This window comes from Oncorhynchus nerka, linkage group LG25 (assembly GCF_034236695.1).
Source record: "Oncorhynchus nerka isolate Pitt River linkage group LG25, Oner_Uvic_2.0, whole genome shotgun sequence".
NCBI classification, from domain to species: Eukaryota; Metazoa; Chordata; class Actinopteri; order Salmoniformes; family Salmonidae; genus Oncorhynchus; species Oncorhynchus nerka.
This window is the reverse complement of record NC_088420.1, coordinates 57016995-57043594: the sequence shown is the minus strand read 5'-3', so window position 1 is coordinate 57043594 and position 26600 is coordinate 57016995. Positions and strand designations below refer to the sequence as shown.

Here is a 26600-nt window from a genome sequence, read left to right as displayed (position 1 = left end):
TGTTTAGACAGAAACAAGACAGCCAGTTACACTTTATAACACTGGAGGGTATGGCTCAAAAGGAGGATTGGGGCGGGGTCGGTTGGGAGGGACTGAGGCTGAGGAGAGTCAACGCAAAACACACACACACACAACAAAGACAGATGGGAGGGACATAACAGAAACATATAAACAGAGAGTCAAACAAGGAAGGACGTGTATGCCAAGTCAAGACATAACGAGATAAGACATTTAGCTACAAAACACATACATAGGATAGCGCTGTAACAAACAGACAAGCCAGATATTGACATATCACTGGACAGACCAAACGTAGACATGTGGTATCAATGTTGTGAATTAGAGAGAGCCAGACAAAGGGACCAGGCTTGACAGGGAATTACTTTCTACACTAGTAGCACCTCCCAGAGCATCAGGGGGATACAGTAAAGACTAATACACTAGTAGCACCTCCCGTAGCATCAGGGGGATACAGTAAAGACTAATACACTAGTAGCACCTCCCATAGCATCAGGGGGATACAGTAAAGAATAATACACTAGTAGCACCTCCCATAACATCAGGGGGATACAGTAAAGACTAATACACTAGTAGCACCTCCCATAGCATCAGGGGGATACAGTAAAGACTAATATACTAGTAGCACCTCCCATAGCATCAGGGGGATACAGTACTGACTGTAAAGGGTGTAGTAGGGTTGCAAAATTCCCAGAAACTTTCCCCAAATCTCCAGAAATCGCCATCGGAGGATACCCGGATTCAGGAGGAGCAGAAAAGGAATACTCCAACAGGGATTTCTGGAAATGTCTCCAATTGCAACCCTAAAATGGTGCCATCACTACTGGGACCTAGTTCTAAATTCCGAGGCCCAGAGCTGAGCTAGTTTTATTCTGTGGTTCCTAATTAGGGATCGGTTGGCTGCTTCCCTAAGGAGCCTCTGACCTGTTAGCAGTCACATCACTCTTGCTCCAGTTCCTGAGCACTGAACTGATTCAACGGGAATACCAGCCCAGTTTTGAAGGGGCTTAGTGGGACAGTTACTCTTATACAGTACACGCATGCCTACAGTGCATCTCAGTTGACGCCTAAACGGTAGTGGAGAACCTAGGTTCCCTGATCTACAACGTTTTGAAAGGACCCACTAAGACAGTTGCTCTTATACTGTAGCCTTTATCTCTGTTTTGTTCAAGTCCATTCAGTATAATGAGCAGCGTAATGATTTACTATGCAGGTTAAGCATGGGTAAATAAACACTTTGTAATGCAAGAGGTTATACAGTTGCTCTAATATAGGACTATATCTCAGTTAATGTATATTGAATATAGTAGTCTCTATGCTTTACTATGTAGGCTAAACAATATGGGTAAATACTTTGTAATGCTAGGTTTAACACATTGCCTGGCGCGTTGCCGCTTTGCAACTGGCACGTCACAAATAAATAAAATGGTGTAAATAAATTAGTGGGATATTATTGATTCATTCGGCTTCTGCTAAAATATAGATTCAAAAATATGGTTTCTCTCCATGTGTGCCCTCTTAAAGCTCCAATATGTAACTTCTTGGGCGACCCGACTAAATTCACATAGAAATGTGAGTTCTAGATCTGTCAATCATTGAAAGCAAGTTTTAGAAGCGGTATATCAGTTGTATGTGAGCTAATTCTATGCTTCCCATTACAAATATTTATATAACAACCACCATACAAACGTAAACTTGGGAGTCACGCGATGACAAGTTGTGTGGTCCTTCCTCTACGACTCGTCGGGAAAGCATGCAGTTTATTAGGCTACAGATGAAATAAGTTATGCTGAACTTCACAGGCTGGCGAAAGTGCAATGGGATTAGCTTGATGCTCCTCTCCAATAAATATTGAGGGTCTTACACTGGCGACATGATGATCGATGCTTGGCTGCCGTTTAACAAATTTAAAATAAATCTTGCTCTTTTGGCCATAATAATCTTATGTAGGCTATACCCGCGAGCTGGCTTGAGCGCACTTGCCAATAACAGAATGGGCATACTGCTATATAACGATAATTATTTTGTGAGAAAACCATCGGTAGAGTTAAAAATGTGCTGGGAACCAATTTATTAAGTACATTTTTTATTCGGTTCATGGGAATTTAACTGCAAAATCTATTTTTATGTACCCTTTATCTCAACAACAAAATGAGATGAAAACACATCTCAGGTGGGAAAATTGTTCTCGTTCTGTGCGTGACTTCCTGCAAGACAGGAATGTCAGTGTTCTGCCATGGCCAGCGAAGATCCCGGATCTCAATCCCATTGAGCACGTCTGGGACCTGTTGGATCGGAGGGTGAGGGCTAGGGCCATTCCCCCCAGAAATGTCCGGGAACTTGCAGGTGCCTTGGTGGAAGAGTGGCTTAACATCTCACAGCAAGAACTGGTAAATCTGGTGCAGTCCATGAAGAGGAGATGCACTGCAGTACTTAATGCAGCTGGTGGCCACACCAGATACTGACTGTTACTTTTGATTTTTTTCGGGGACACATTATTCCAGGTCTGTTAGTCACATGTCTGTGGAACTTGTTCAGTTTATGTCTCAGTTGTTGAATCTTATGTTTATATAAATATTTACACGTTAAGTTTGCTGAAAATAAACGCATTTGACAGTGAGAGACGTTTTGGTTTTTGCTGAATATATATATTAAAACACTGCTTTAAAAAAAAACATACGTTTATGCAACATTAACCTATTAAAAACAGTTCTGTAGCAATGAGGTTTGTGCAGTAGGCTATAGGCGCAATACCTTATCAATGCATATTGGCTATGCTTGAATTGCCCTGCCAATGTTGTTCTTCTCAGACTATTTAGAATTTACATTTCACAATGTTAGGTATATGACCATACTGGAAATAGATGATTTGTTATATGACTTGTGGAGGCACAGCCAAGTGAGTGTAACAATTTGCTTATATATTTTACTGGAGTGATGGCCTGCATCTGGTGGTCAGTCTGCGGGGAGGGAGGTAACAGCAGTGAGGCTGCCTCTCAGACTCACAGTCCCTTCCTCTCCGGGGAGATACGTTTTTTAAGTCGCACTGTATTATTTCTGCCTTAAGCACCAATTAATGTTGTTACTCCTGTGACCAGAGAAAGTGACATATTCCTCTATTTAAAAAAAGACAAGCTGCTAATAATAACATTGCAAGCTTATCGGAACACTTTGCTATACTCCTTCATTGCAATTGCAGTACAGGTTGTAGCGTGAGTGAAAGTAGGGAGAACGCACATTTTATAGCTTATAAAACTGTTGAACAAAGTGTTGCAGTGCTGAATAACAACTTAAACATGAACTTACAGAAACTAACTGCTGTTTTTGAGTATTTGTTGAGTCTCTAGTCACTGCATCGCAGAGCTTGAGGCGTCACTACAGCCTGGGTTCAATTCCCAGGATGTGTCACAGCTGGCCGTGACCGGAAGACCCATGAGGCAGCGCACAATTGGCCCAGCGCTAGCTATCTGGGTTAGGGAAGGGTTTGGCCTGCCGGGATGTCCTTGTCCCATCACGCTCTAGCGACTCCTTGTGGCGGGCTAGGCGCCTGCAAGCTGATATCTTTTGCCAGTTTTAAGGCGTTTCCTTCGACACATTGGTGCGGCCGGCTTCCGGGTTAAGCAAGCAATGTGTCAAGAAGAAGTGCGGCTTGGCAGGGTTGTGTTTCGGAGGACGCATGGCTCTCGACCTTCGCCTCTCCCGAGTCCGTACAGGAGTTGCATCAATGGGACAAGACTAACTACCAATTGGGGGGAAAAAGGGGGAAAAGTACAATTAAAAATAAATAAAACCTGCGGTGCGCTCGAGGCTTCGTTTTACGGCAATGGCTCGAGGAAACTGGCGCAAACTTTGTAGACACGGTGAGCTGATCTATCTGATTGGCCAGCGGTAGGCCTATAAATGCACTTGATTTGCTCTGTAGACCTGCCGGGTAGGCTGAGTTCTACTTTCAGACATATGAAATGGTTCAAAATGGAAACACTTTGCCTTCCCGGTGCTAGGGCAGCCCGAATCAAGTGCACCTACCACCAACAGCGTGAAAATAAATACATAAATTAACGCATGGCTTTATAGTTTTTTTATACAGATATGTAAATAAATGGGCTTAACATCTTGTATTATTTTCCCTTCCGTACAGACGAATTAGCATATGAAGTATATAATTTGCATAAAGTAGTATAACAAGTTTATTCTAATTTCATAAATTGTTACAAACTCCCAGTTAGGCATTAAGCATAAACATGTGTTAATAATAGGACCAGCCTACTTTAAATTATTGGGGCTGAAATTACTGTAATTATGTTTTCCGTAGTGCCTAATTTGCATTGCAGTCCTATCCTTATAAAATGAGATGCTTCTCTATAACATGGAATACAAAGTATAACACCAGAACTACAGTTTCATTTTGTCTTCCAACACCCTAGTAATATTGGCCAAGTATGCTTTGCGTTGGTGTATGACTAATGTTCTGTGATATGACGTATTCTTTTTATAGTCCAAAGCCCAAAATAGTGCACTATAAAGGGAATAAAGTGTGATTTGGGACAACCTATAAAATCAACCAACATGTGTTTCCTTGTGAGATACAATTCTCAATTCGCACTTAAACCACAAGGAGGCAGCAGACTGCATAGAGGGAGAGGAGAGAGATGAGAAATAGGTGCTAAGGGGTACAGTACCTCCATAGTCTGAGAGTGATGCATGGTTTTGATTGCATTCGCGGCCTGAGCCCTGGTAGAAAATGTGATAAACGCACAGCCTGTAAGGGAGGGGAGAGGGAACAAGAGGAGGAGGAAGGGAGGGACAGACAAGAGGAGGGAGGGTAGGAGGGAGGGACAAAGAAGAAACAAAACAAGACAAAAGGTTTTGGGACACGTCGTTATGAAATCCCAAATAACACATTACAGTAACATAGAATGAACGGCACTCCAAGCACACAGAAGAACAACCGCTCTCACTGGTTAGCACATGGAAGTAACATAACAATACAGTCACAACAACAACCACATGAGCACAGTAACATAACATTGATTGACGTATTGTACCACATTCAAGAGAAGCTGTGGATGGATTGGGCTAGTTGGGGATGTGATTACTGGGTGGATGAGACAGTAATTGAGATAACTACAGAAAACACACACTCCTCTCACACAACACACACACTAAATGGCTATTATGGCAATTTTCTAGTAAAAAGAGAAATATTCATTTTAAAATGACATAGCAACACATGCTACAACTATGATGACAGAGACTACTGGGTGAACCGCTGCACTGTCAGTTGAGCTCTGCATATTCTTCTATTTACTTAGGGATGGGCATTTTGACTGTTCGAGTACACGCATGATTTCTTTCTGTACTTGAGTACACTAATATATATATTTTTAACACTGGAAAGAAATGAGCGCATTTATCTATAAGCTTATGTAAAAAGTGTGTGACAATGCCTAATTTATCCAATACAGAGAACAAACCATAATTGTCCCTTATAAATACACTATATATGGAAAGTATGTGGACACCCCTTCAAATGAGTTGATTCAGCTATTTCAGCCACCCGTTGCTGAAAGTTGTATACGAGCAAACATTGGCCGTAGAATGGCCTTACTGAATAGCTCAGTGACTTTCAACATGGCACGGTCATAGGATGCCACCTTTCCAACAAGTCAGTTTGTTAAACGTTTTACCCTGCTAGAGCTGGCCCGGTCAACTGTAAGTGCTGTTATTGTGAAGTGGAAATGTCTAGGAGCAACAGCGGTTCAGCCGCGAAGTGGTAGGCCACACAAGCTCACAGAACGGGAATTCCGAGTGCTGAAATGCGTAGCGTGTAAAAATCTGACCTCGGTTGCAACACCCACCACGAGTTCCAAACTGCTTCTGAAAGCAACTTCAGCTGTTCGTCGGGAGCTTCATGAAATGGGTTTCCATGGCCAACCAGCCGCACACAAGCATAAAATCCCCATGTGCAATGCCAAGCGTCGGTTGGAGAGGTTTAAAGCTTGCTGCCATTGGACTCTGGAGCAGGGGAATGAGTTCACTGGAGTGATGAATCACGCTTCACCATCTGGCAGTCCGACAGACGAATCTGGGTTTGGCAGGTGCCAGGAGAACGCTACCTGCCCCAATGCATAGTGCCAACTGTAAAGTTTGGTGGAGGAGGAATAATGGTCTGGGGCTGATTTTCATGGTTTGAGCTATGCGACTTAGTACCAGTGAAGGGTCATCTTAACGCTACAGCATACAATGACATTCTAGACAATTCTGTGCTTCCAACTTTGAGGCAACAGTTTGGGGAAGGCCCTTTCCCAACAGAAATGATTTGTCGAGATCAGTATGGAAGAACTTGACTGGCCTGCACAGAGCCCTGACCTCAACCCCATCGAACACCTTTGGGATGAATTGGAACGCAGATTGCAAACTAGGCCTATTCACCCAACATCATTGCCCGACCTCACTAATGCTCTTGTGGCTGAATGGAAGCAAGTCCCCGGAGCAAATGTTCCAACATCTAGTGGAAAGCCTTCCCAGAAGAGTGGAGGATGTTATAGCAGCAAAGGGGGTACCCACTCCATATTAATGCCCATAATTTAGAATGAGATGTTTGACGAGCAGGTGTCCACATACCTTTGATCATGTAGTGTATATTCAGTCAATAAAAAAGCAAGTGACATTTCAGGCGAATTTATTGAAATCATAATATCAACTGGTTATATATTACACAATCTCCAAAAAGGCAGTAACCTTAGCAGTGGTGCGAGCTTGTAGAAGCTTATGGCTGTGTAATGGCATAGCCTTGCTTTGTTCATTTAGCAGACAAGACGCTCTTATTTCCAGAGCCCTTACCACAGTCAAGTCACCTATTTTATAGTAAAAAAAATTAATAACAGACTAAAAACATTTTTTTCCAAATGGAAAAAGTTGTAATAGTGACTATTTGAAATGGGGCTCAATTTGGCGAGTTGAAAGACAATTTTTTTCAGGGTTACAAAACAAAAATGGTCTTCTTTTCGATATACAGATGTTCAATTTAGTTTATTCTGCCTGTTCTTTGGAAATGTCTAAATGGATTAACAATTCCATGGTGCATGGTGATGAATTACGGCCATGACATCGGTTTGGTGAGAAGGCCGAGCCTTAATGATTCTAATGAAAATATGCTCTCTGTCTTTATCAAACTAATGCCTTTTGTGTATTCACAGTGTGGAACCTGTCTATGTTTAGAGGGGTTATAGCCTGGGCCGGGGTTATTCAACGCTTACCCTACGAGGTCTGGAGCCCGCTGGTTTTCTGTTCTACCTGAATTAAATTGCACCCACCTGGTGTTACAGGTCTAAAAATCCTTCCCTGATTAGAGCGGAACAATGAAAAAAAAAACACAGTGGAACCTGGCTTCGAGATCCAGTGTGGAGTTTGAGAGGCCTAGGCTAACCATCTAAATGGCACAAGCAGTTCGCAAAGTAGCCTAAGTGGAAAATAGACAGGACACAATTTTTCCTAAACTGCAGCAACGGTTGTTGGAACACATTTTCCTACTTCAATCTACCAGTCCATTTGAATTTGTGATAAAACTGTCGTCATTTGGTAAGAAATGTAGCTTTTGAATCCCATCAGTTAGATCCGTTTTTATAGGCATTTACTTCTGTAGGCCTAACAGGAGCTTGTGAGCGCGCTCGGCATGCGTATGTGTAGGGAGCGGTCGGAACGCAATTGAGTGAATGAGACACAGGGGGAAAGGACATTTAGGGAGAAGAACTGTGTGATCCTTAAGGCTTGGTTTCTTTTTTGTTGCGCCCCGCAAATGCACATGTTCAAAATGGAACACTTCGAGTCAAAGCAAATTAACGTCATCTTTAAGTCAACATAAAAAATAAAACATTTGGGACAAAATTTCACTTGTACGAGCTGCTTACAAAGCACATCCACCAAATAGTTTTACAGTATTTTTTTCCCCCTCTGGTTAAAGATCGAGCTTCGTACTCGATAACTCATGCCCGCCCATACTATTATTGCATTTGTCAGTCTCACTTGCTTTTATGAGGTCTTATGCGGCACAGATAGAAGTTGAGGCAGGCAGAGGTGGAGCAGTGGAATAATTCCATCCTTTGTGGAGCACGGTGGGGGCAGTGCAGTACTGATTGTGCGTGTCCTGTGTTGCCTGCCAGCTGAGGCCGGCCTAGAACACCAGCAGCCATGGGGTTGCCATGGCGATGGCTGGGACTATTGTTACAGGCGGAGTTGAGAGCTGCGAGTGTTGATGCACCCCCTCCCTCTGCTGCAGAGATGTAGGAGGTGGTGAGTGTGTCACGGGGAGAATCATATCGGGTGGATTGGGGGGGGGGGGGGGGCAAGAGAGAGCGAAGAGGGGGCGAACTTTGGGTGAATAGGATATGACTATCGGGGCAGGGTGGGAAGGGAGGAAATAAAAGGTTTGGGAGCAGTGTAGTAAGGCAGGCACTAGGCAAGTCTGTGTTCTTTTATCGGCGGGTGTAGTCGAGGACTACTCTAGTGGTAAATTTCAAATCAAAAGCGAGCTCCTATTCCCTACCCACTACTGTGATCTGAGAAGATTGGATAGGTGGAAGCAATATAGCGACATTTAAAGAGGAAGCCACTACCATAAATACCATATATCTAGGCCTCCCGAGTGGCGCAGCTGTCTATGGCGCGGCGCACAATTGGCCCAGCGTCATCCGGGTTTTGGCCATGGGGGCTTTACTTGGCTCATCGTGCTCTAGCGACTCCTTGTGACGGGCCGAGTGCCTGCAGGCTCAGTGTTTCCTCCGACACATTGGTGCGGCTGGCTTACGGGTTAAGCGGGTGGGTGTTAAGGAGCACGGTTTGCCCGGTCATGTTGTTTGCCCGGTCGTAACTCGACCGTCGCCTCCCGAGCCCGTTGGGTAGTTGCAGCAATGACACAAGATCGAAATTGGGGAGATGAAGAGGTTAAAATACTAAAAATATCTATCTTAACAAATTTCATCATATATACAGGATGGCAGTTTTATCTAAAAATGACTTTCAGTACATTTGACATACATTTCTGGTATGTGCATTATGATCCCTGTAGGAATTGAACCCAAGACCTTTGCTTTGGTTCCTAGTGCCACGCCCTTACAAACCGATCCACTAACACAGGACCACTTGGTATAACGGGAGCGTGGAGCGGAGTGACACGGCGTTACCCACAACCCACCTCTGCTCAGACCGTCAGGTCCTCTGAGAATTCGGCATTCCTCTATCTGTCCGAAAGCAGAGAACATCATTCGGACCTCGTTCTCGCCGTATTTCTTTGTCACCATTCCAATGAAGAGCTTTCGGTCTTCCACCGCTGAAATGGAGAAAGACAGGAAAGAATGAGTGACAGCAAAACAGCAAAAGCAAAATGGGCTATGCAACCTTCCACCTCTCTTTTTGCTAGTTCAGTCTCTCCTTGCAACCCTCTCACTCAATGTGTCAGCTCACCCTTTTTCGTTCTCTAAATCTCTATCTTACTGCTTCATCTCTCCCTCCTCCCCAATCTCTTTTTCTTCAGACGGATGACTGCTTTATCTTCCCCTTATCCTCCCACCAGATCCCTCTGTACCCGCCTTCCTCTCACCCCACCCCCTTAATAAAGCTCCTTTAAATCCTAGTGACCCCTGAAATACTCCCAAGAAATACTGAATTTACAGCACAGAGCACCGTTTCGGCAGTCTCGTCCCAGATCCGTTTGTTCCATAACAGCCAACTTCTATGGTCGTTGTCATGCCTTGGCAGCACATACAGACGAGTACCATTTGGGCCACCGTGTGGGAACTAAAATATAGAGACAGTCTCATTTTTATTTCCTTTCCCAATCTTATTTCTTCTTGGTGCAATTTCCTCACGTCCTCAGGGACTTCATGGTAGCTGTGTTCTGTTCTCAGGTTGTGACCCAAATGGCACCCCATATAGCCCACTACTTTTGACTACAGCCCTGGTCAGAATTCGTGCACGATATAAGGTGCCATTTGGGACGCAACCCTTCCCTGTAACCGGCCAGTCGCTATGTTTTGTTTATAGCCTGTGTCACATCGTATCTGCAATGATGTCACTCACCGTTTGTTTTCTCACTGTCAGCGGGTTTCATCTGGATGGGATGATGCATCTGGAAGGAGAACACGGAAGAAACATGTTAAACATCAACCTATCATCAGGCCTGTCATCACCTGGCCTGTTCATTGTCACGTTAGTTACCGCGACGATGAACAGGCCAGGTGCTTGGCTATGTTTTTTGGTTCTCTCTTGCTCCCTTGCCCTTTAGCAATGGTTTAAACATTTTGTTCACTCCTAGCCTCCTCTCCTTGACTGATCTGAAAGAACTGACAAGGTGAAAGCCACCCTAGTAATGAGCTCGACTCCATATTGTTTTCACCTGTCAAGTCTCACCTGTCAAGTCTCACCTGTCAAGTTACCTTTTCCAATCAGTGCAGATGAAGGAAAGGAGGTGAGGATGGATTTTTAGACTAGAATTGCTCTCTTGCTCGTTATTACACTTCTTCCTCCACCTCATCCCCCTCTGTCAGCATCTTTCTCATCCGCTCGCCCCCTCTCAGATTCGATTATCCCTCACACTATAGTGAGCTATAGAAAAGGATATGTCCACTAGTATTTGGGTTCAAATCCTCTCCCCTTTCTTTGGGTTGGGCCAGAGCAGTAGTCATATGATCGCAGTTATTGATTCTCCCCGTCATCATCCTTTCAGGATCTATTTAAGCCCCCCCAGTGGACTGATCCATTGTGGAGGCTGTGGGGATGGCACAGTCCATCAGTCTAAGACATGTGCTACTGAAATTGTATATGGTTATATTATGTAAGAACAATGTTGCAACAAATAAAAAATTATATATTTTTTATTAACAAATGAGCTTTCTCCCGCGCTGGATATTGGTCGCTGTCCACGGTTCTGAAACACATCAGTGCGCTGTTGAATTGGTGCCTTTTCCTAGACCATGCTGCTATGTGCATAATAGTGCAAAGTTAACCCGCATATTGGTGTTGAGAACAATGTGGTGAAGACAACAGCAGATTTAGGAGACGAGAAAACAGCCCGTGGCTTAATTGTCTAAGAAAAGTGAGCTTGGAAACCAACTTAATTACGTCTAATCAATAGTCTAACTGTTAAATGTGCCTGGCTTTATAAATCATCCATTTATATCTACAGAAATAAGACAGATCCTGCTTCTGTTGCCTGTGAGTGTTTAACAGCCTACTGATTCCGTGAGTGCCAAGCCTCAAGCAACAATTCCACAAATTGGGCTTTTTAATATTTGCTATGGTGTAATAAAGGCCTTACTTTATGATATTTATAATAATAATAACAATAACAACAACAATGACCCTCCTTTTTCCTTGATCTCATTGTTAATATTGCCGTTATTATAATCATTAATAGGGTTAGTATAGCAGCCTTGTTTAACCACCATCGAGCTGTAGGCCTAAGAGCACATCCTAAATACTGTAACTTACTTACAGTAGCTTGTATGAGCATTGAAATAGGCTACGGTATCAATCATTTATTTGTTCATTTGTTCACACAGAATACAAAATCATTAATGATGTGAAATGCAGTCAAGCATTTTAGTTTAAAAATAAAATAAAGCGACCATTGAATAATTAGCATAAACCGTTCCATTTCGGGAATTGCATTCACGACTCCATGAGACCGTTTTTAGTCTTTGCTGTAATAAAAGCTTTACAAAAAAACAACGTTACACTCTGGTACGCTTGTAATTGATTTAGTGTTGTTTACAATGTATTTCTGACCATCTGGAACAATAGAATTTAACAGCACCTGTTTGGCACCTAGAACATGCACGCATCGCTTACTCCATACTTTTATTTACAGTATTTTCTACAACTAGTCATAATTATTCCACACATCCGACTTCCCCTTTACCTCCTGCGCACCCAGTATACATTCCCCCTGTTTGAATTGATTTGTCACGTCCTCTGCATCCATTTTGTTGTCATGTGTTACGGTGTTCAGAGTTTGTTATAACCAATTTATTGATGTGCTGTAGGTCAGGCCCTATTGGTCACTTGCATGCGAAGCATACATGTGTCACGTATAGAGAGCAAGCATTGATGGGATAGGGAATGATTTTCCTAAACAAATGAGGGATTTCGCCAACAACTTTTCAGTCAGAAATGGCTGTAATTATGTTGCAGCTTCAGCAACACTGACAGCGCTATACACATTGTTGATGTGTGATGGTCCCTACAGCAGGGAGGAGAGACACACAATGGGTGCTAGTCAAACAGTCACTAAGTGACTTTTGTATAATATATATATATATTTTTTTTACAATGCAAGTCTGAGCCAGGGGCCACAATCAAATCAATTGCGGTCAGACTCCCTCTAGTCATTTGTATGTCTTAATTATTTAATCAAACAGTGTGCTTAAAGCATCAGACAAGCTCAGTGCATATAGTTGATTTGATTAAAAACACATAGGACTCGATTTTGGGGGGTCAGGGAGAGCCCTAAAACACACAGTACTATACAGAGCCATGGTTGCATGGAACTCCCTTCCATCTCATATAGTGCAAATGAACAGCAAACCCGGTTGAAAAAAATACAAAATAAAGCAACACCTCACGGCACAACACCTCTCCCTCCGTGTGACCTACTTTTTGTGTGCATGTATTGACATTTATGTCTAGCTGACAGATGCACACACACAGCCACCACCCACACCCCCTACATGTTAATGTATGTGAATTGTAAAGTATTTTGTATGTAATGTCTTTTTCGTTATGTGTCGGACCCCAGTAAGACTAGCTGTCGCCATTGGCGTTGGCTAATGGGGATCCTAATCAAATCTAACAGTGCTGCTCTCTTCTGGCCTGCTTCTTTTAATGGCTGCATCCCAAGTGGCACCTATATTAGTGTTTTCACAAAAAACAGGCACTCATATTCACACTTATTGAACTGAATTGCACACACATTAAATTTCACACTCACTCTCCCACACATACTCGCTCTCTCTCGCTCTCTCACTACCTCACATACTCTCTCCCCGACACACACCCCCACACTAACCCCAATACTCCCACTCCCCCATACATCCCCCCAACTTTAAAAAACAGACACCGAACAGAATGTGTGTAACAGAAAGAGGTAGATGTTTGATCTAGTTAGGCCTAGTGGTTAGAGCCGCAGGAAGCCTAGTGGTTAGAGCGTTGGGCCAGTAACCTGAAGGTTGCTGGATCGAATTCCCGAGCATTCTGCCCCTGAACAAGGAAGTTAACCCACTGTTCCCCAGTAGGCTGTCATTGTAAATAAGAATTTGTTCTTAACTGACTTGCTTAGTTAAATAAAAAGGTAAAATAAAAATCCTACATTTGAAGCACATATCATGATCTTTTCCTTTCTTCCAGTGTCACTCAAATTTACCTAAACCTACTGTCAAGTTACCAGGTTGTTAGCTAGCTAGGTAACATGACAAACAAGGCTGTTCAGTTTAGAGGTCGACCGATTAATTAGGGCCAATTTCAAGTTATAACAATCGGAAATTGGTATTTTTGGGTGCCGATTTGCCAATTTTTATTTTATTTTAATTATTTTAATACCGGTGGGTTAACTGAACGACAGATTTTCACCTTGTCAGCTTGGGGGATCCAATCTTGCAACCTTACAGTTAACTTGTCCAACGCAATGACGACCTGCCTCTCTCTTGTTGCACTCCACAAGGAGACTGCCTGTTACGCGAATGCAGTAAGCCAAGGTAAGTTGCTAGCTAGCATTAAACTTATCTTATAAAAAACAATCAATCAAAATCACTAGTTAACTACACATGGTTGATGATATTACGAGATATTATCTAGCGTGTCCTGCGTTGCATATAATCTGACTGAGCATACAAGCATCTAAGTATCTGACTGAGCGGTGGTAGGCAGAAGCAGGCTCGTAAACATTCATTCAAACAGCACTTTCGTGCATTTTGCCAGCAGCTCTTCGTTGTGCGTCAAGCATTGAGCTGTTTATGACTTCAAGCCTATCAACCCCCGAGATTAGGCTGGTGTAACCGAAGTGAAATGGCTGGCTAGTTAGCGCGCGCTAATAGCGTTTCAAACGTCACTCGCTCTGAGCCTTGGGATGGTTGTTCCACTTGCTCTGCATGGGTAACGCTGCTTCGATGTGGTGGCTGTTGTCGTTGTGTTGCTGGTTCGATCCCAGGGAGGAGCGAGGAGAGGGGCGGAAGCTATACTGTTACACTGGCAATACTAAAGTGCCTATAAGAACATCCAATGGTCAAAGGTTAATGAAATACAAATGGTATAGAGGGAAATAGTCCTATAATAACTACAACCTAAAACTTCTTACCTGGGAATATTGAAGACTCATGTTAAAAGGAACCACCAGCTTTCATATGTTCTCATGTTCTGAGCAAGGAACTGAAACGTTAGCCTTCTTACATAGCACATATTGCACTTTTACTTTCTTCTCCAACACTTTGTTTTTGCATTATTTAAACCAAATTGAACATGTTTCATTGTTTACTTGAGGCTACATTTATTTTATTGATGTATTATATTAAGTTAAAATAAGTGTTCATTCAGTATTGTTGTAATTGTCATTATTACAAATACATTAAAAAAAATAATTTAAAAAATAAATAATTTAATTTATATTTATTTTTAAATCGGCCGATTAATCGGTATCGGCTTTTTTGGTCTTCCAATAATCGGTATCGGCGTTGAAAAATCATAATCGGTCAACCTCTAGTTCGGTTATCAAACCAATAATTAGCGGGCCGGGATTAGTTTAAAATCACGCAGGAAGAAAAGAAGTTATAAGAGGCGTATTCTTTATGCCGTTTGAGCTAGAGACAAAACAGTGTCTTTGTTGCCTGTCGCGGCGCTGTTTTCCTCTCTGGCACTGCTGTGTGACAACAAACTTGCAAACGCCTATAGTCAGACTGGCCTGTGCCCTTGGTTTATCAATGATGAAATTACATACAATGTATCAGCTTTACTCGCTCTTCGTGCTGCTCCAATTTAGCAAATGTAACAGAAGACTGATCAGGGTCTCTATCCCCACTCGCCATCACAGCTAAATTACTTCTTTTTTTTAACCGATGGAGGAATAGATGTGCAGGAAGAGCGGACGGAGAGAAGCAGGTGAGTGAGGACACACGTGATATGCGCATGAAAGTGAAGTGGACATTGGACCGGCGCATAGCCTACAAGAGACTAATTGCAGTTGCAATAAGCAACTGACTTTCTAAACATTTACTGTTTATGAAGTCACCTGCGGGTGCTTTAGATCGGTAGGGCCAAAAAAGTTGGTAGTATCATACGGAACGGTACTATGGTATTCTAAAAATGTTGGTGCCATGATGTTTTGGTAGCACGATATTAACGTGGTACTGGATTTCCATGCAACACTACCCTATACACTACCTTTGGTCAAAAGTAGTGCACTATATAAGGAATACCTAGGATAGGATAAAGTAATCCTTCTCACCCCCCCCTTAAAAGACCTAGATGCACTATTGTAAAGTGGCTGTTCCACTGGATGGCATAAGGTGAAAGCACCAATTTGTAAGTCGCTCTGGATAAGAGCGTCTGCTAAATGACTTAAATGTAAATGTAAATGAATAGGGTGCCATTTGGGGTGCAAACAATGTCCACTGGTCTTTAAAGTTGTCATTTTTCACTTAGGAATGGAATGCTAGCCATATCGTCCAGTATTGCTAACATGTTCCAGAAATGAGGGGCCATATCTGAGCAACAGCTTGAGCTTCAACAAGAAGTTGGCAGAGAATCCAGTCCATCTGCAAATTACATATTTCCACCTGCGATTTATTTCCCCTGGCTCTTCCACTAGATCCCTTAATACGCTGAGGAAGAAGTGGATCTGAAGAGCTAATCTTTTGGATTAGATATCTACACCTGCCATATTGACACAAAGAAGCCAGAAAGGGAATAAGAAAAATATGGAGTGAAGTGGCTAGATTTTAAGCAAGGGGAATTAGGAAATGAGCAGAGGGCAAGGTTTCAAGTTACATTTATTTGTCATGTGTAAAGACTAGATATTTTACTCACTTCTTGCCATTTCTATAAAAACAAAAACTGAGGAGGCTGGATGTATGTAATGGTGTTATTATTCAAGAGAAGGGGACCAAGAGAAATAGACAGGTGAAATAAAGATATCATGGAAGTTGCTTGGCTTCAAGTTTATTTACCAGGTGTTATGATGACATGATAACATGGGAAATCTTACTCCCTCATTTGAGTGCTCACGATAAAAACAAAAACTGGAGAGGCAGTTATGAAATGTGTTGTTTTTCAGAGAGAAGGGAACTAAAAGATATAGACAGATGGCCCTCTCGGTATGGGGACTGGCGTCACTTGCCAAGGAGAGGAAGGCACAGGAGGAGGGAGTCCGTGCGACAGACCTACCTGGGTTCAAATACTATTTAAAAAAATAATTCAAATACTTATTGTATTGGATTTAGCCTGCCTGGAGGGCCAGATAGGCGGGGATCCGGGATGTGCACTTGTGACTTTTCTATTGGTTCCATTGCAATAGGCAAACTCAACCATGCAGAGATCAAGTATTTGAAATGATTTCAAATAGTATTTGAACCCATGTTTGGCGACCGAAAGGGACGCAAGCTTTTCCACCAACGAGCCGTCGGACTTCAGTCAATGCCAGGAGCAGCATGACTGGCTGTGGTAGGGTTCGGGAGCAGCTGTCAAAATACATGCACTTGATTTGAAAATGCTTTAACTGATTAATGACACCAAATACAGTGCTATTTATACTCTAGGTTTGTACAGTATGTGTTCTCTAATCGCACTTTGATCATCATGCTACTGACAATTTCAGGGTTGGGGTCAATTCTTTTTCAATTCAGGACTCAAATGGAATTCACCCCAACCCTGAATGGTATAATTAGTACAGGTCTCCCTTTGCTTATCACACAGGTACAAATTCTTCAACACTTAGTCATTCTCCTCATTATTGGAAAGTGAAAAAGTCAGCCGAGTGGAGTTATTGATTTAATTGAAGACTGAGGTAGTTTAGTATTGATTTAATTGATGGGAAGCAGATAGAGTAACATAGGGGACAGGGGAGGCAGATTTACGAAGCTTTAACAAGCAATTGCACTTGTTCCAGTTGACTGAGCTTTAATCTCTATCAGATAAATCAGGTTAGAATTAAGACTCCCTCTGTTTCTCTATACAGCTGTCGCCCTGTTTTCTCTTTCCTTCTCACACTCCCTCCATCGCTCTCAGCAGATTCCATTGTTAGGAGCAATATTCTTCAAACACTTTCCTTTTGTATTCCTTTTTAAATATTAAATGTAGTTTTGCATCTATGATTCATGAGGACAAGCACAATGAATAATTTGTTCCACTTTATGACTGGGTAGCTGTGTGTGTGATTCAGTGAGTTGGCTAGCTGGGCTCCCCTCGTGCAAAGCACCCTTTACCTGACTCTCCGTGTTTGGGTCTTGGTGTGCACACGACTGTGTGGTTATTACTTCATCAGAAGAGGGAGCAAGGTTCAGGTCAGTTCTTGTGGATGGGAATAGCATGGCAGTGCCTATACGGTGTGTGTGGGCTGTGGCTATAGTGAGCTCATTAGGTTACATCCATCCAAGTGCAGTCCACAGCAGCAACACAGGGGAGCAATGAGGGGCTAAAGGCGGCACGCACACACACACTTCCTGCTTACTCACCCCTGTTAAGGTCTTTATGTTGTGCAATGCATTCTGGGCCTCCAGGGCAGCTTTTCTGGTATAAAACGTTACAAAACAACATCCTGCAGAGAGAGAAGGGGGGGATTTTTATTTATTTATTTAATAACAGAACAATCAGAATAGCGCAACATTAAACACAAGTTCTGTTTCAAGACAAGGAATGGAATCACTATTAACTGTTGTACATACAGTACACATACAGCACACGCACAGCATTTGCAGTGAGAGTAGGCTATGGGCAAGATAAGGAGATGGGCTGATGGATCAGGGTCATAGTTGACACTCATGACTGTACAGTACTGCCACAGAGAGCAGAGCAGGAGACCAAGAGGCTATCTGTCTGTCAGGGTCACTGAGGTGTGGCAGAGAAAGGCTACAGTGAGGCTACTCAGAGGCAGGCAGCCACTGTACTGACAAAACTATTGAATGGCTCTCTGTTACATAAGTGTGCATACACACATAGGCAATACATCCACAGACACGATAAGAATGGGAGAGGGAAGGAGAGAGCAAGCAAGCAATAGAACAAGAGAGGGCGATGGGGAGGGGTAAGAGAGGAGAAAAAAAAGAAGAAAAAAATACTCTCATCCTTCAGTCCCAGCAGACCGCCAGTGGCGTTCCAGCCTGTCAGTTTCTCTGGGCTGGCAGAGAACACAAAACACACACACACAAGTAGAGTACTGCAGCATCTCTGACCTACATAGTGTTGTATTGCTGCTGCTTACTGTAGAACTCCCTCTCAGGCTGTGCCGTGCCGTGCCCGTGAGTTATAATGCTACTGTGGAGTGGAGTGGAGCTCCCCCTCTCTCTCAAGCCTCGACTGGGAGCTGCGATATGGTAATATGCATTGAGCTGCTCCGTTCTCATCTCTAAGAGGCTGCTTCAGTGTTTCCCCTATATTTATTTAGCAGCGGTGGCATATGAAGATATGTTTTATATACAGTACCAGTCAAAAGTCTGGACACCTACTCATTCCAGGATTTTTCTTCATTTTTACTATTTTCTACATTGTAGAATAATAGTGAGACATCGAATCTATGAAATACCACATATATGGAATCATGTAGTAACCAACAAACTGCTACACAAATCAAAATATGTATTATATTTGAGATTCTTCAAAGTAACCACCCTTTGCCTTGATGACAGCTTTGCACACTCTTGCAATTCTCTCAACCAGCTTCATGAGGTAGTCACCTGGAATGCATTTCAATTAACAAGTGTTGCTTGTTAAAAGTTAATTTGTGGAATGTCTTTCCTTCTTAATGCATTTGAGTCAATAAGTTGTGTTGTGACATGTTAGGGTTGGTATACAGAAGACAGTCCTATTTGGTATCCATATTATGGCAAGAACAGCTCAAATAAGCAAAGAGAAAGGACAGTCCATCATTACTTTAAGATATTAAGGTCAGTCAACACGGAAAATTTCAAGAACTTTGAAAGTTTCTTCAAGTGCAATCGCAAAAACCATCAAGCGCTATGATGAAACTGGCTCTAATGAGGGCCGCCTCTGGAAGACCCAGAGTTACCTCTGCTGCACTGGAAGTTCATTAAAGTTACCAGCCACAGAAATTGCAGCCCAAATAAATGCTTCACAGAGTTCAAGTAACAGACACTTCAACATCAACTGTTCAGAGGAGACTGTGTGAATTGGGCCTTCATGGTCGAATTGCTGCAAAGAAACCAGGGTAGCCTAGTGGTTAGAGCATTGGACTAGTAACAGAAAGGTTGCAAGTTCAAACCCCCGAGCTGACAAGGTACAAATCTGTCGTTCTGCCCCTGAACAGGCAGTTGACCCACTGTTCCTAGGCCGTCATTGAAAATAAGAATTTGTTCTTAACTGACTTGCCTAGTTAAATAAAGGTAAAATAAAACTAAAGGACACCAATAAGAAGGGCCAAGAAACATGCGCAATTGACATTAGACCGGTGGAGTGTGCAAAGCAGTCAAGGCAAAGGATGACTATTTGAAGAATCTCAAATATAAAATATTTTTTATTTGTTTAACACCTTTTGGTTACTGCATGGTTCCATATGTGTTATTTCATAGTTGATGTCCACTATTATTCTACAATGTAGAAAATAGTAAAAATAAAGAAAAACCCTGAAACGAGTAGGTGCTCTAAAACTTTTGACCGGTAGTGTGTGAGTGTGTGTCTGTATATACACTACCGTTCAAAAGTTTAGGGTCAGTTAGACATTTCCTTGTTTTTGAAAGAAAAAGGAAAATTTTTGTTCATTAACATCAAATTGATCAGAAATACAGTGTAGACATTGTTAATGTTGTGAATGACTATTGTAGCTGGAAACGGCTGATTTTTAACGGAATATCTACATAGGCGTACAGAGGCCCATTATCAGCAAACATCACTCCTGTGTTCCAATGGCACGTTGTTAGCTACTTTGAGAACTAACAATTGCCCAAATTAAAAACTAGACAGGGAGAATAAAAAATTCCATAAATTAAATGGCATGGGGCTCCCATTGATTTCGTTATAATGGTTGAGTCACTGAGATGGCAAAATACATGGCAAAATGTGTAGAATTACAGGCCCTTATCTTTACAACAGCTACATTTTGTCATGGGCCACCCCCCCACGCTAACTTTGCCACCACTGCAGAGTTGCACCACCTTTCCTCTCTGTGTCGCTCTCTCTCCCTCTCCGCTGTTCAGTGCTACCCCCTAGCACTCTGCTGACGCTAAATAAACCATGAATCTGTGTCGCTCTCTCTCCCTCTCCGCTGTTCAGTGCTACCCCCTAGCACTCTGCTGACGCTAAATAAACCATGAATCTGTGTCGCTCTCTCTCCCTCTCCGCTGTTCAGTGCTACCCCCTAGCACTCTGCTGACGCTAAATAAACCATGAATCTGTGTCGCTCTCTCTCCCTCTCCGCTGTTCAGTGCTACCCCCTAGCACTCTGCTGACGCTAAATAAACCATGAATCTGTGTCGCTCTCTCTCCTCTCCGCTGTTCAGTGCTACCCCTAGCACTCTGCTGACGCTAAATAAACCATGAATCTGTGTCGCTCTCTCTCCCTCTCCGCTGTTCAGTGCTACCCCTAGCACTCTGCTGACGCTAAATAAACCATGAATCTGTGTCGCTCTCTCTCCCTCTCCGCTGTTCAGTGCTACCCCAGCACTCTGCTGACGCTAAATAAACCATGAATCTGTGTCGCTCTCTCCCCTCTCCGCTGTTCAGTGCTACCCCTAGCACTCTGCTGACGCTAAATAAACCATGAATCTGTGTCGCTCTCTCTCCCTCTCCGCTGTTCAGTGCTACCCCTAGCACTCTGCTGACGCTAAATAAACCATGAATCTGTGTCGCTCTCTCTCCCTCTCCGCTGTTCAGTGCTACCCCTAGCACTCTGCTGACGCTAAATAAACCATGAATCTGTGTCGCTCTCTCTCCCTCTCCGCTGTTCAGTGCTACCCCCTAGCACTCTGCTGACGCTAAATAAACCATGAATCTGTGTCGCTCTCTCTCCCTCTCCGCTGTTCAGTGCTACCCCCTAGCACTCTGCTGACGCTAAATAAACCATGAATCTGTGTCGCTCTCTCTCCCTCTCCGCTGTTCAGTGCTACCCCCTAGCACTCTGCTGACGCTAAATAAACCATGAATCTTTCTCGCTCTCTCACTGTGCTTCCCCTCCCTGCTGCATAGAGGCTAAATAATCCATAGGGCTAAGAGCTAAGCATGATGGTTATCGTGTATTTATACCCTGCAGTCAGATACCCTGGCATCATCATGACCTATAAAAAAACAACGCTACAAATTTGACCATTCTCAAAATAGATAGGGGCGAGAACAAACAGACCCAAATTGAAGTGGGGATTTAAAATGGATTGATTCCAACAGAATCAGGAGGACTCATACAAAAGCAAGATGGATGACACAAAGAGGAGGGGGAAACGGCATTGAGGGGTGTATTATCGACTTATATTAGGCTTCGGCAGTATATCGTATATACCGTATACCGGGATATTTGGAAATAGCCACAGGGTGGTTTTTCAATACATTTTCATATTGGTAGTTAGTTACTTTTTAAGTAAATACCTGCAGTCAACTTGTGCAATACGTAAGGGGATAAAGATTGTGTTCTTCATTTTCGCCTGTCACATTATTTTACATTATGAAGCTTACCGTAGTTCCCCAGAACAGTGTAGCCAGTAACGTGTTTGTTTGTAAATAGCACAACGGGAGAAAGTGGGAGTAGGTGAGTCCAGCAGTGTATTGTCAGGGTCACGTTTTAGATTCAAGTGTTTTTTTGCTTCAATAGAGTGATCAGGGACATGCAACTAGTTTTCTTTCACAGAAAATACATTAATGAAACACATTCGGCAGAAAATAGCTTCATTTTCATTAGATGACAACAGAAGAGCAAAGCTATTTGGCTGGCAGCAACACAAGTAAACAAGCGGTCAATGAAAGAGCAAAGCTATTTGGCTGGCAGCAACACAAGTTAATGAGCGTACAATGAAAGGGCAAAGCCTTCTTGGCAAAAACAATGCATGGCCATCATATTTCTAATGTTTATCATAGAAAAAAATTTAGCTGGCTACATTTCCTTATGTTTTGCTTTGGCTGGCTACAGCGAGAAAAGTAGTTACACATCAGTCAGAGAGCCGGAGAAGATGGCTGCCATTTTACGTGCTCTTAACCAACCTTTCTATTTAGTTTGTTTTTTCACTTTGTTTGTTACTTATTTTGCACATAATGTTGCTGCTACCATCTCTTATGACCGAAATTAGCTTCTGGAAATCAGAACAGCGATTACTCACCTTGAACTGGACGAAGAATTTCTCTTTAATGAGTGGGACTAGAGGGATTTACTCCTGACAGCCGAACAGGCCCTCATCTTTTCATTCTCTTTCTCCTGCGAATGACAGGGATATCGCGGAAGGAGATCGGGGTGCCTTGTGAGGATCCGCCGACGAGTGGCAATTCTGCCGTTGCCATCGGTACTATTGGCCAACGTACATTCGGATAATAAATTGGACAAACTAAAAGCACGTATATCCTACCAACGGGACACTAAAAACGGAAATATCTTGTTTCACTGAGTCGTGGCTGAACGACGACATTAATAAACATACAGCTGGCGGGTTATAGACTGTATCGGCAGGATAGAACAGCAGCTTCTGGTAAGACAAGGGGATGTCTATGTGTATTTGTAAACAGCTGGTGCACGATATCTAAGGAAGTCTCGAAGGTTTTGCTTGCCTGAGGTAGAGAATCTCATGACAAGCTGTAGACCACACTATCTACCTAGAGAATTTCTGTATTTTTTGTAGCTGTCTACATACCATATCTACATACATATCGATGCTGGCACTAAGACTACACTCAATGAGCTGTATATCACCATAAGCAAACAGGGAAACGCTCATCCAGAGGCGGCGCTCCTAGTGGCCGGGGAATTTAATGAAGGGAAATTAAAATCAGTTTTACCAAATGTCTTCTAGCGTGTTAAATGTGCAACCAGAGGGGGGGAAAAACAACAACTGTAGACTACCTTTACTTCACACACATAGACACGTACAAAGCCCTCTCTCCCTCACCCTCCATTTGGCAAATATGGCCATAATTCTATCCTCCTGATTCCTGGTTACAAGCAAAAACTAAAGCAGGAAGCACCAGTGACTAGATCAATAAAAAAAGTGGTCAGATGAAGCAGATGCTAAACTACAGGACTGTTTTGCTAGCACAGACTGGAATATGTTCTGGGATTCTTCCAATGCCATTGAGGAGTACACCACACCATTCACTGGCTTCATCAATAAGTGCATAGATGACGTCATCCCCACAGTGACCGTACGTACATACTAGAGGTCGACCGATTAAATCGGAATGGCCGATTAATTCGGGCCGATTTTCAAGTTTTCATAACAATCGGAAATAGGTATTTTTGGGCAGCGATAAAAAAAAAAATTGTATACCTTTATTTAACTAGGCAAGTCAGTTAAGAACACATTCTTATTTTCAATGACGGCCTAGGAACAGTGGGTTAACTGCCTCGTTCAGGGGCAGAACGACAGATTTGCACCTTGTCAGCTCGGGGGATCCAATCTTGCAACCTTACAGTTAACTAGTCCAACGCAATAACGACCTGTCTCGTTGCACTCCAGGAGACTGCCTGTTACGCGAAAGCAGTAAGCCATGGTAAATTGCTAGCTAGCATTAAACTTATCTTATAAAAAACAATCAATCATAATCACTAGTTAACTACATATGGTTGATGATATTACTAGATATTATCTAGCGTGTCCTGCGTTGCATATAATCTGAATGAGCATACAAGCATACAAGTATCTAAGTATCTGACTGAGCGGTGGTAGGCACTTTCGTGCGTTTTGCCAGCAGCTTTTCGTTGTGCGTCAAGCATTGCGCTGTTTATGACTTCAAGCCTATCAACTCCCGAGATTAGGCTGGTGTAACTGAAGTGAAATGGCTAGCTAGTTAGCGAGCGCTAATAGCTTTACAAACGTCACTTGCTCTGAGCCTTCTAGTAGTTGTTCCCCTTGCTCTGCATGGGTAACGCTGCTTCGATGGTGGCTGTTGTCGTTGTGTTGCTGGTTCGAGCCCAGGGAGGAGCGAGGAGAGGGACGGAAGCTATACTGTTACACTGGCAATACTAAAGTGCCTATAAGAACATCCAATAGTCAAAGGTTAATGAAATACAAATGGCATAGAGGGAAATAGCCCTATAATAACTTTTTACCTGGGAATATTGAAGACTCAAGCTTTCAATGTTCTCATGTTCTGAGCAAGGAACTGAAACGTTAGCTTTCTTACATAGCACCTATTGCACTTTTACTTTCTTCTCCAATACTTTGTTTTTGCATTATTTAAACCATATTGAACATGTTTCATTATTTACTTGAGGCTACATTTATTTTATTGATGTATTATATTAAGTTAAAATAAGTGTTCATTCAGTATGGTTGTAATTGTCATTATTACAAGTAATTTGTACAAAAAATTAAATAATAATAAATAAACACATTTTATTTTTAAAATCGTCTTTTTGGGTCCTCCAATAATCGGTATCGGTGTTGAAAAATCATCAAATCGGTCGACCTCTAGTACATACCCCAATCAGAAGCCATGGTTTACAGGCAACATCCGCACTGGGATAAAGGGTAGAGCCGCCACTTTTAATTAAGGAGCAGGACACGAACCCGGAAGCTTATAAGAAATCCTGCTACGCCCTCCGACAAACCATCAAACAGGCAAAACGTCAATACAGGACTAAGATCGAAACGTACTACACCAGCTCCGACGCTCGTATGATGTGTCAAGACTTGCAAACTATTACAGACTACAAAGGGAAGCACAGCCGAGAGCTGCCCAGTGACACGACGAGCTAAATTATTTCTATGCTTGCTTTGAGGCAAGTAACACTGAAACGTGCATGAAAGAACCAGCTGTTCCAGACGACATTCCATAAGCAAAGAGCGTAACAGGAAAAGGCAGCCATACCCAACTCTCTGGAGATCGCATGGGCCTCAGGTGTAATCCATGCTTGAGACCTGGTTTTTGGAATTCTAATTCTAATGTTGATGAGTGATGATAAATAAAGTAGATTATTCAGACATGCTTTGTAGACAAACACGAGAGCATGTTGTTCTTGTCTCATGGACAGCAAAGTCCAACCCACATGTTGATATAAAAACAGTGGTGAGTTCTGTAGCTAGCACCCGTAATAAACCTAAATGCGCAATGATAAGTAGCATCCAGCGGTTTAAGTGTGGATGCCGTAGCATGCGGGTAGATAATATCCGCATAATCTATAAACAGACATAAAAGTAGCTTGCATAATTTGTCTTCTATTTGTAGAGGACAAACATGTCCTGTTTCTATGGAGGAAGCATAGCTTGATTTTTACCTTGACTAACCGGTGCACATTGACTCTGTACCGGTACCCCCTGTATATAGCCTCACTATTGTTATTTTACTGCTGCTCTTAGTTACTTCTATCTCTTATTTAGATGATTTTTTAAGGTATTTTACTTAAAACTGCATTGTTGATTGAGTAAGCATTTCACTGTAAGGGCTGTTGTATTCGGCGAATGTGACAAATGAAAATGGATTTATTTTGTCTGCTGATACGATTACCCATTAGTCTGATGCGGAACAGAAATTACAATAAGAAACATGTTACATCTGAATGAACTTAACCCCTAAGTTTAACTTGCTAGTTATCTAAGTAAGTGGCTAAATCAATAAGGAGACGGGGCATCATATAGTGTTAGTTTTCTGCTGTGTTTGAGAAGTCACAGCCCTTTGGATGAGTTATTTCTAGAGCTGCCACCACCTTGATTTCCTTGTGTTTTTCCTCCTCTCCATTGTCATTCTGTCTTCTCCTCTACACTCTTCTTTGAGCAGAGCAGGCAGGTCCGTTGCTCTAGCGACTCCAGACTCCACAGACACAGCGTGTAGCCTACACATGCTGCTCCAGAGCCAGTACTGTTCTTCCTTCAGAGAAGCATGCGTCAAAACTTTGTTCATTTACACAATGTCTCTCATTCAACTTCGCTTGTAAATGTCCAAACTCACCAAAATGACATTCGGTAGCACCTACACACACCTTTATGAGCTGGATTGCCCGTCTTTAAAATTAATTTATTTTCATTGGCGCTTGTTAGCATACTTAGCTAGCAGCCTACATTGAAATTAGCTATCACTTGTGCTAATTTTGTTATCATTCAGGTAGACACTACACAATTGGCTTGTTTTTGAGGTTTTTGGCATCGCCTTGAGTTACGGTATATCCCGTATGAGAGAAGGACAGTATGGTGATATGAAAATGTGGATACCGCCTCAACCCTACTCTATATTAAACAGCA

The 26600-nt window shown here is 42.5% G+C and overlaps 1 protein-coding gene across 12 annotated transcripts in view; it reads right to left on the bottom strand.

Moving 5' to 3' along the window:
* Positions 1 to 26600, bottom strand: part of LOC115109713 (CUGBP Elav-like family member 2) — a 73020-nt gene that overhangs the window by 12470 nt on the left and 33950 nt on the right. For all 12 annotated transcript variants that reach the window (XR_003860541.2, XM_029634973.2, XM_029634974.2 and 9 more), the window contains exons 3-6: positions 17733 to 17815; positions 10096 to 10144; positions 9212 to 9346; positions 4698 to 4777 (exon numbers count right to left, since the gene is read on the bottom strand). Coding sequence is in view for 11 of the 12 variants with exons in the window: in XM_029634973.2 (XP_029490833.1) it covers positions 4698 to 4777; positions 9212 to 9346; positions 10096 to 10144; positions 17733 to 17815 (347 nt within the window). In the remaining variant the exon portion in view is untranslated. The remainder of the gene's footprint in view (positions 1 to 4697; positions 4778 to 9211; positions 9347 to 10095; positions 10145 to 17732; positions 17816 to 26600) is intronic.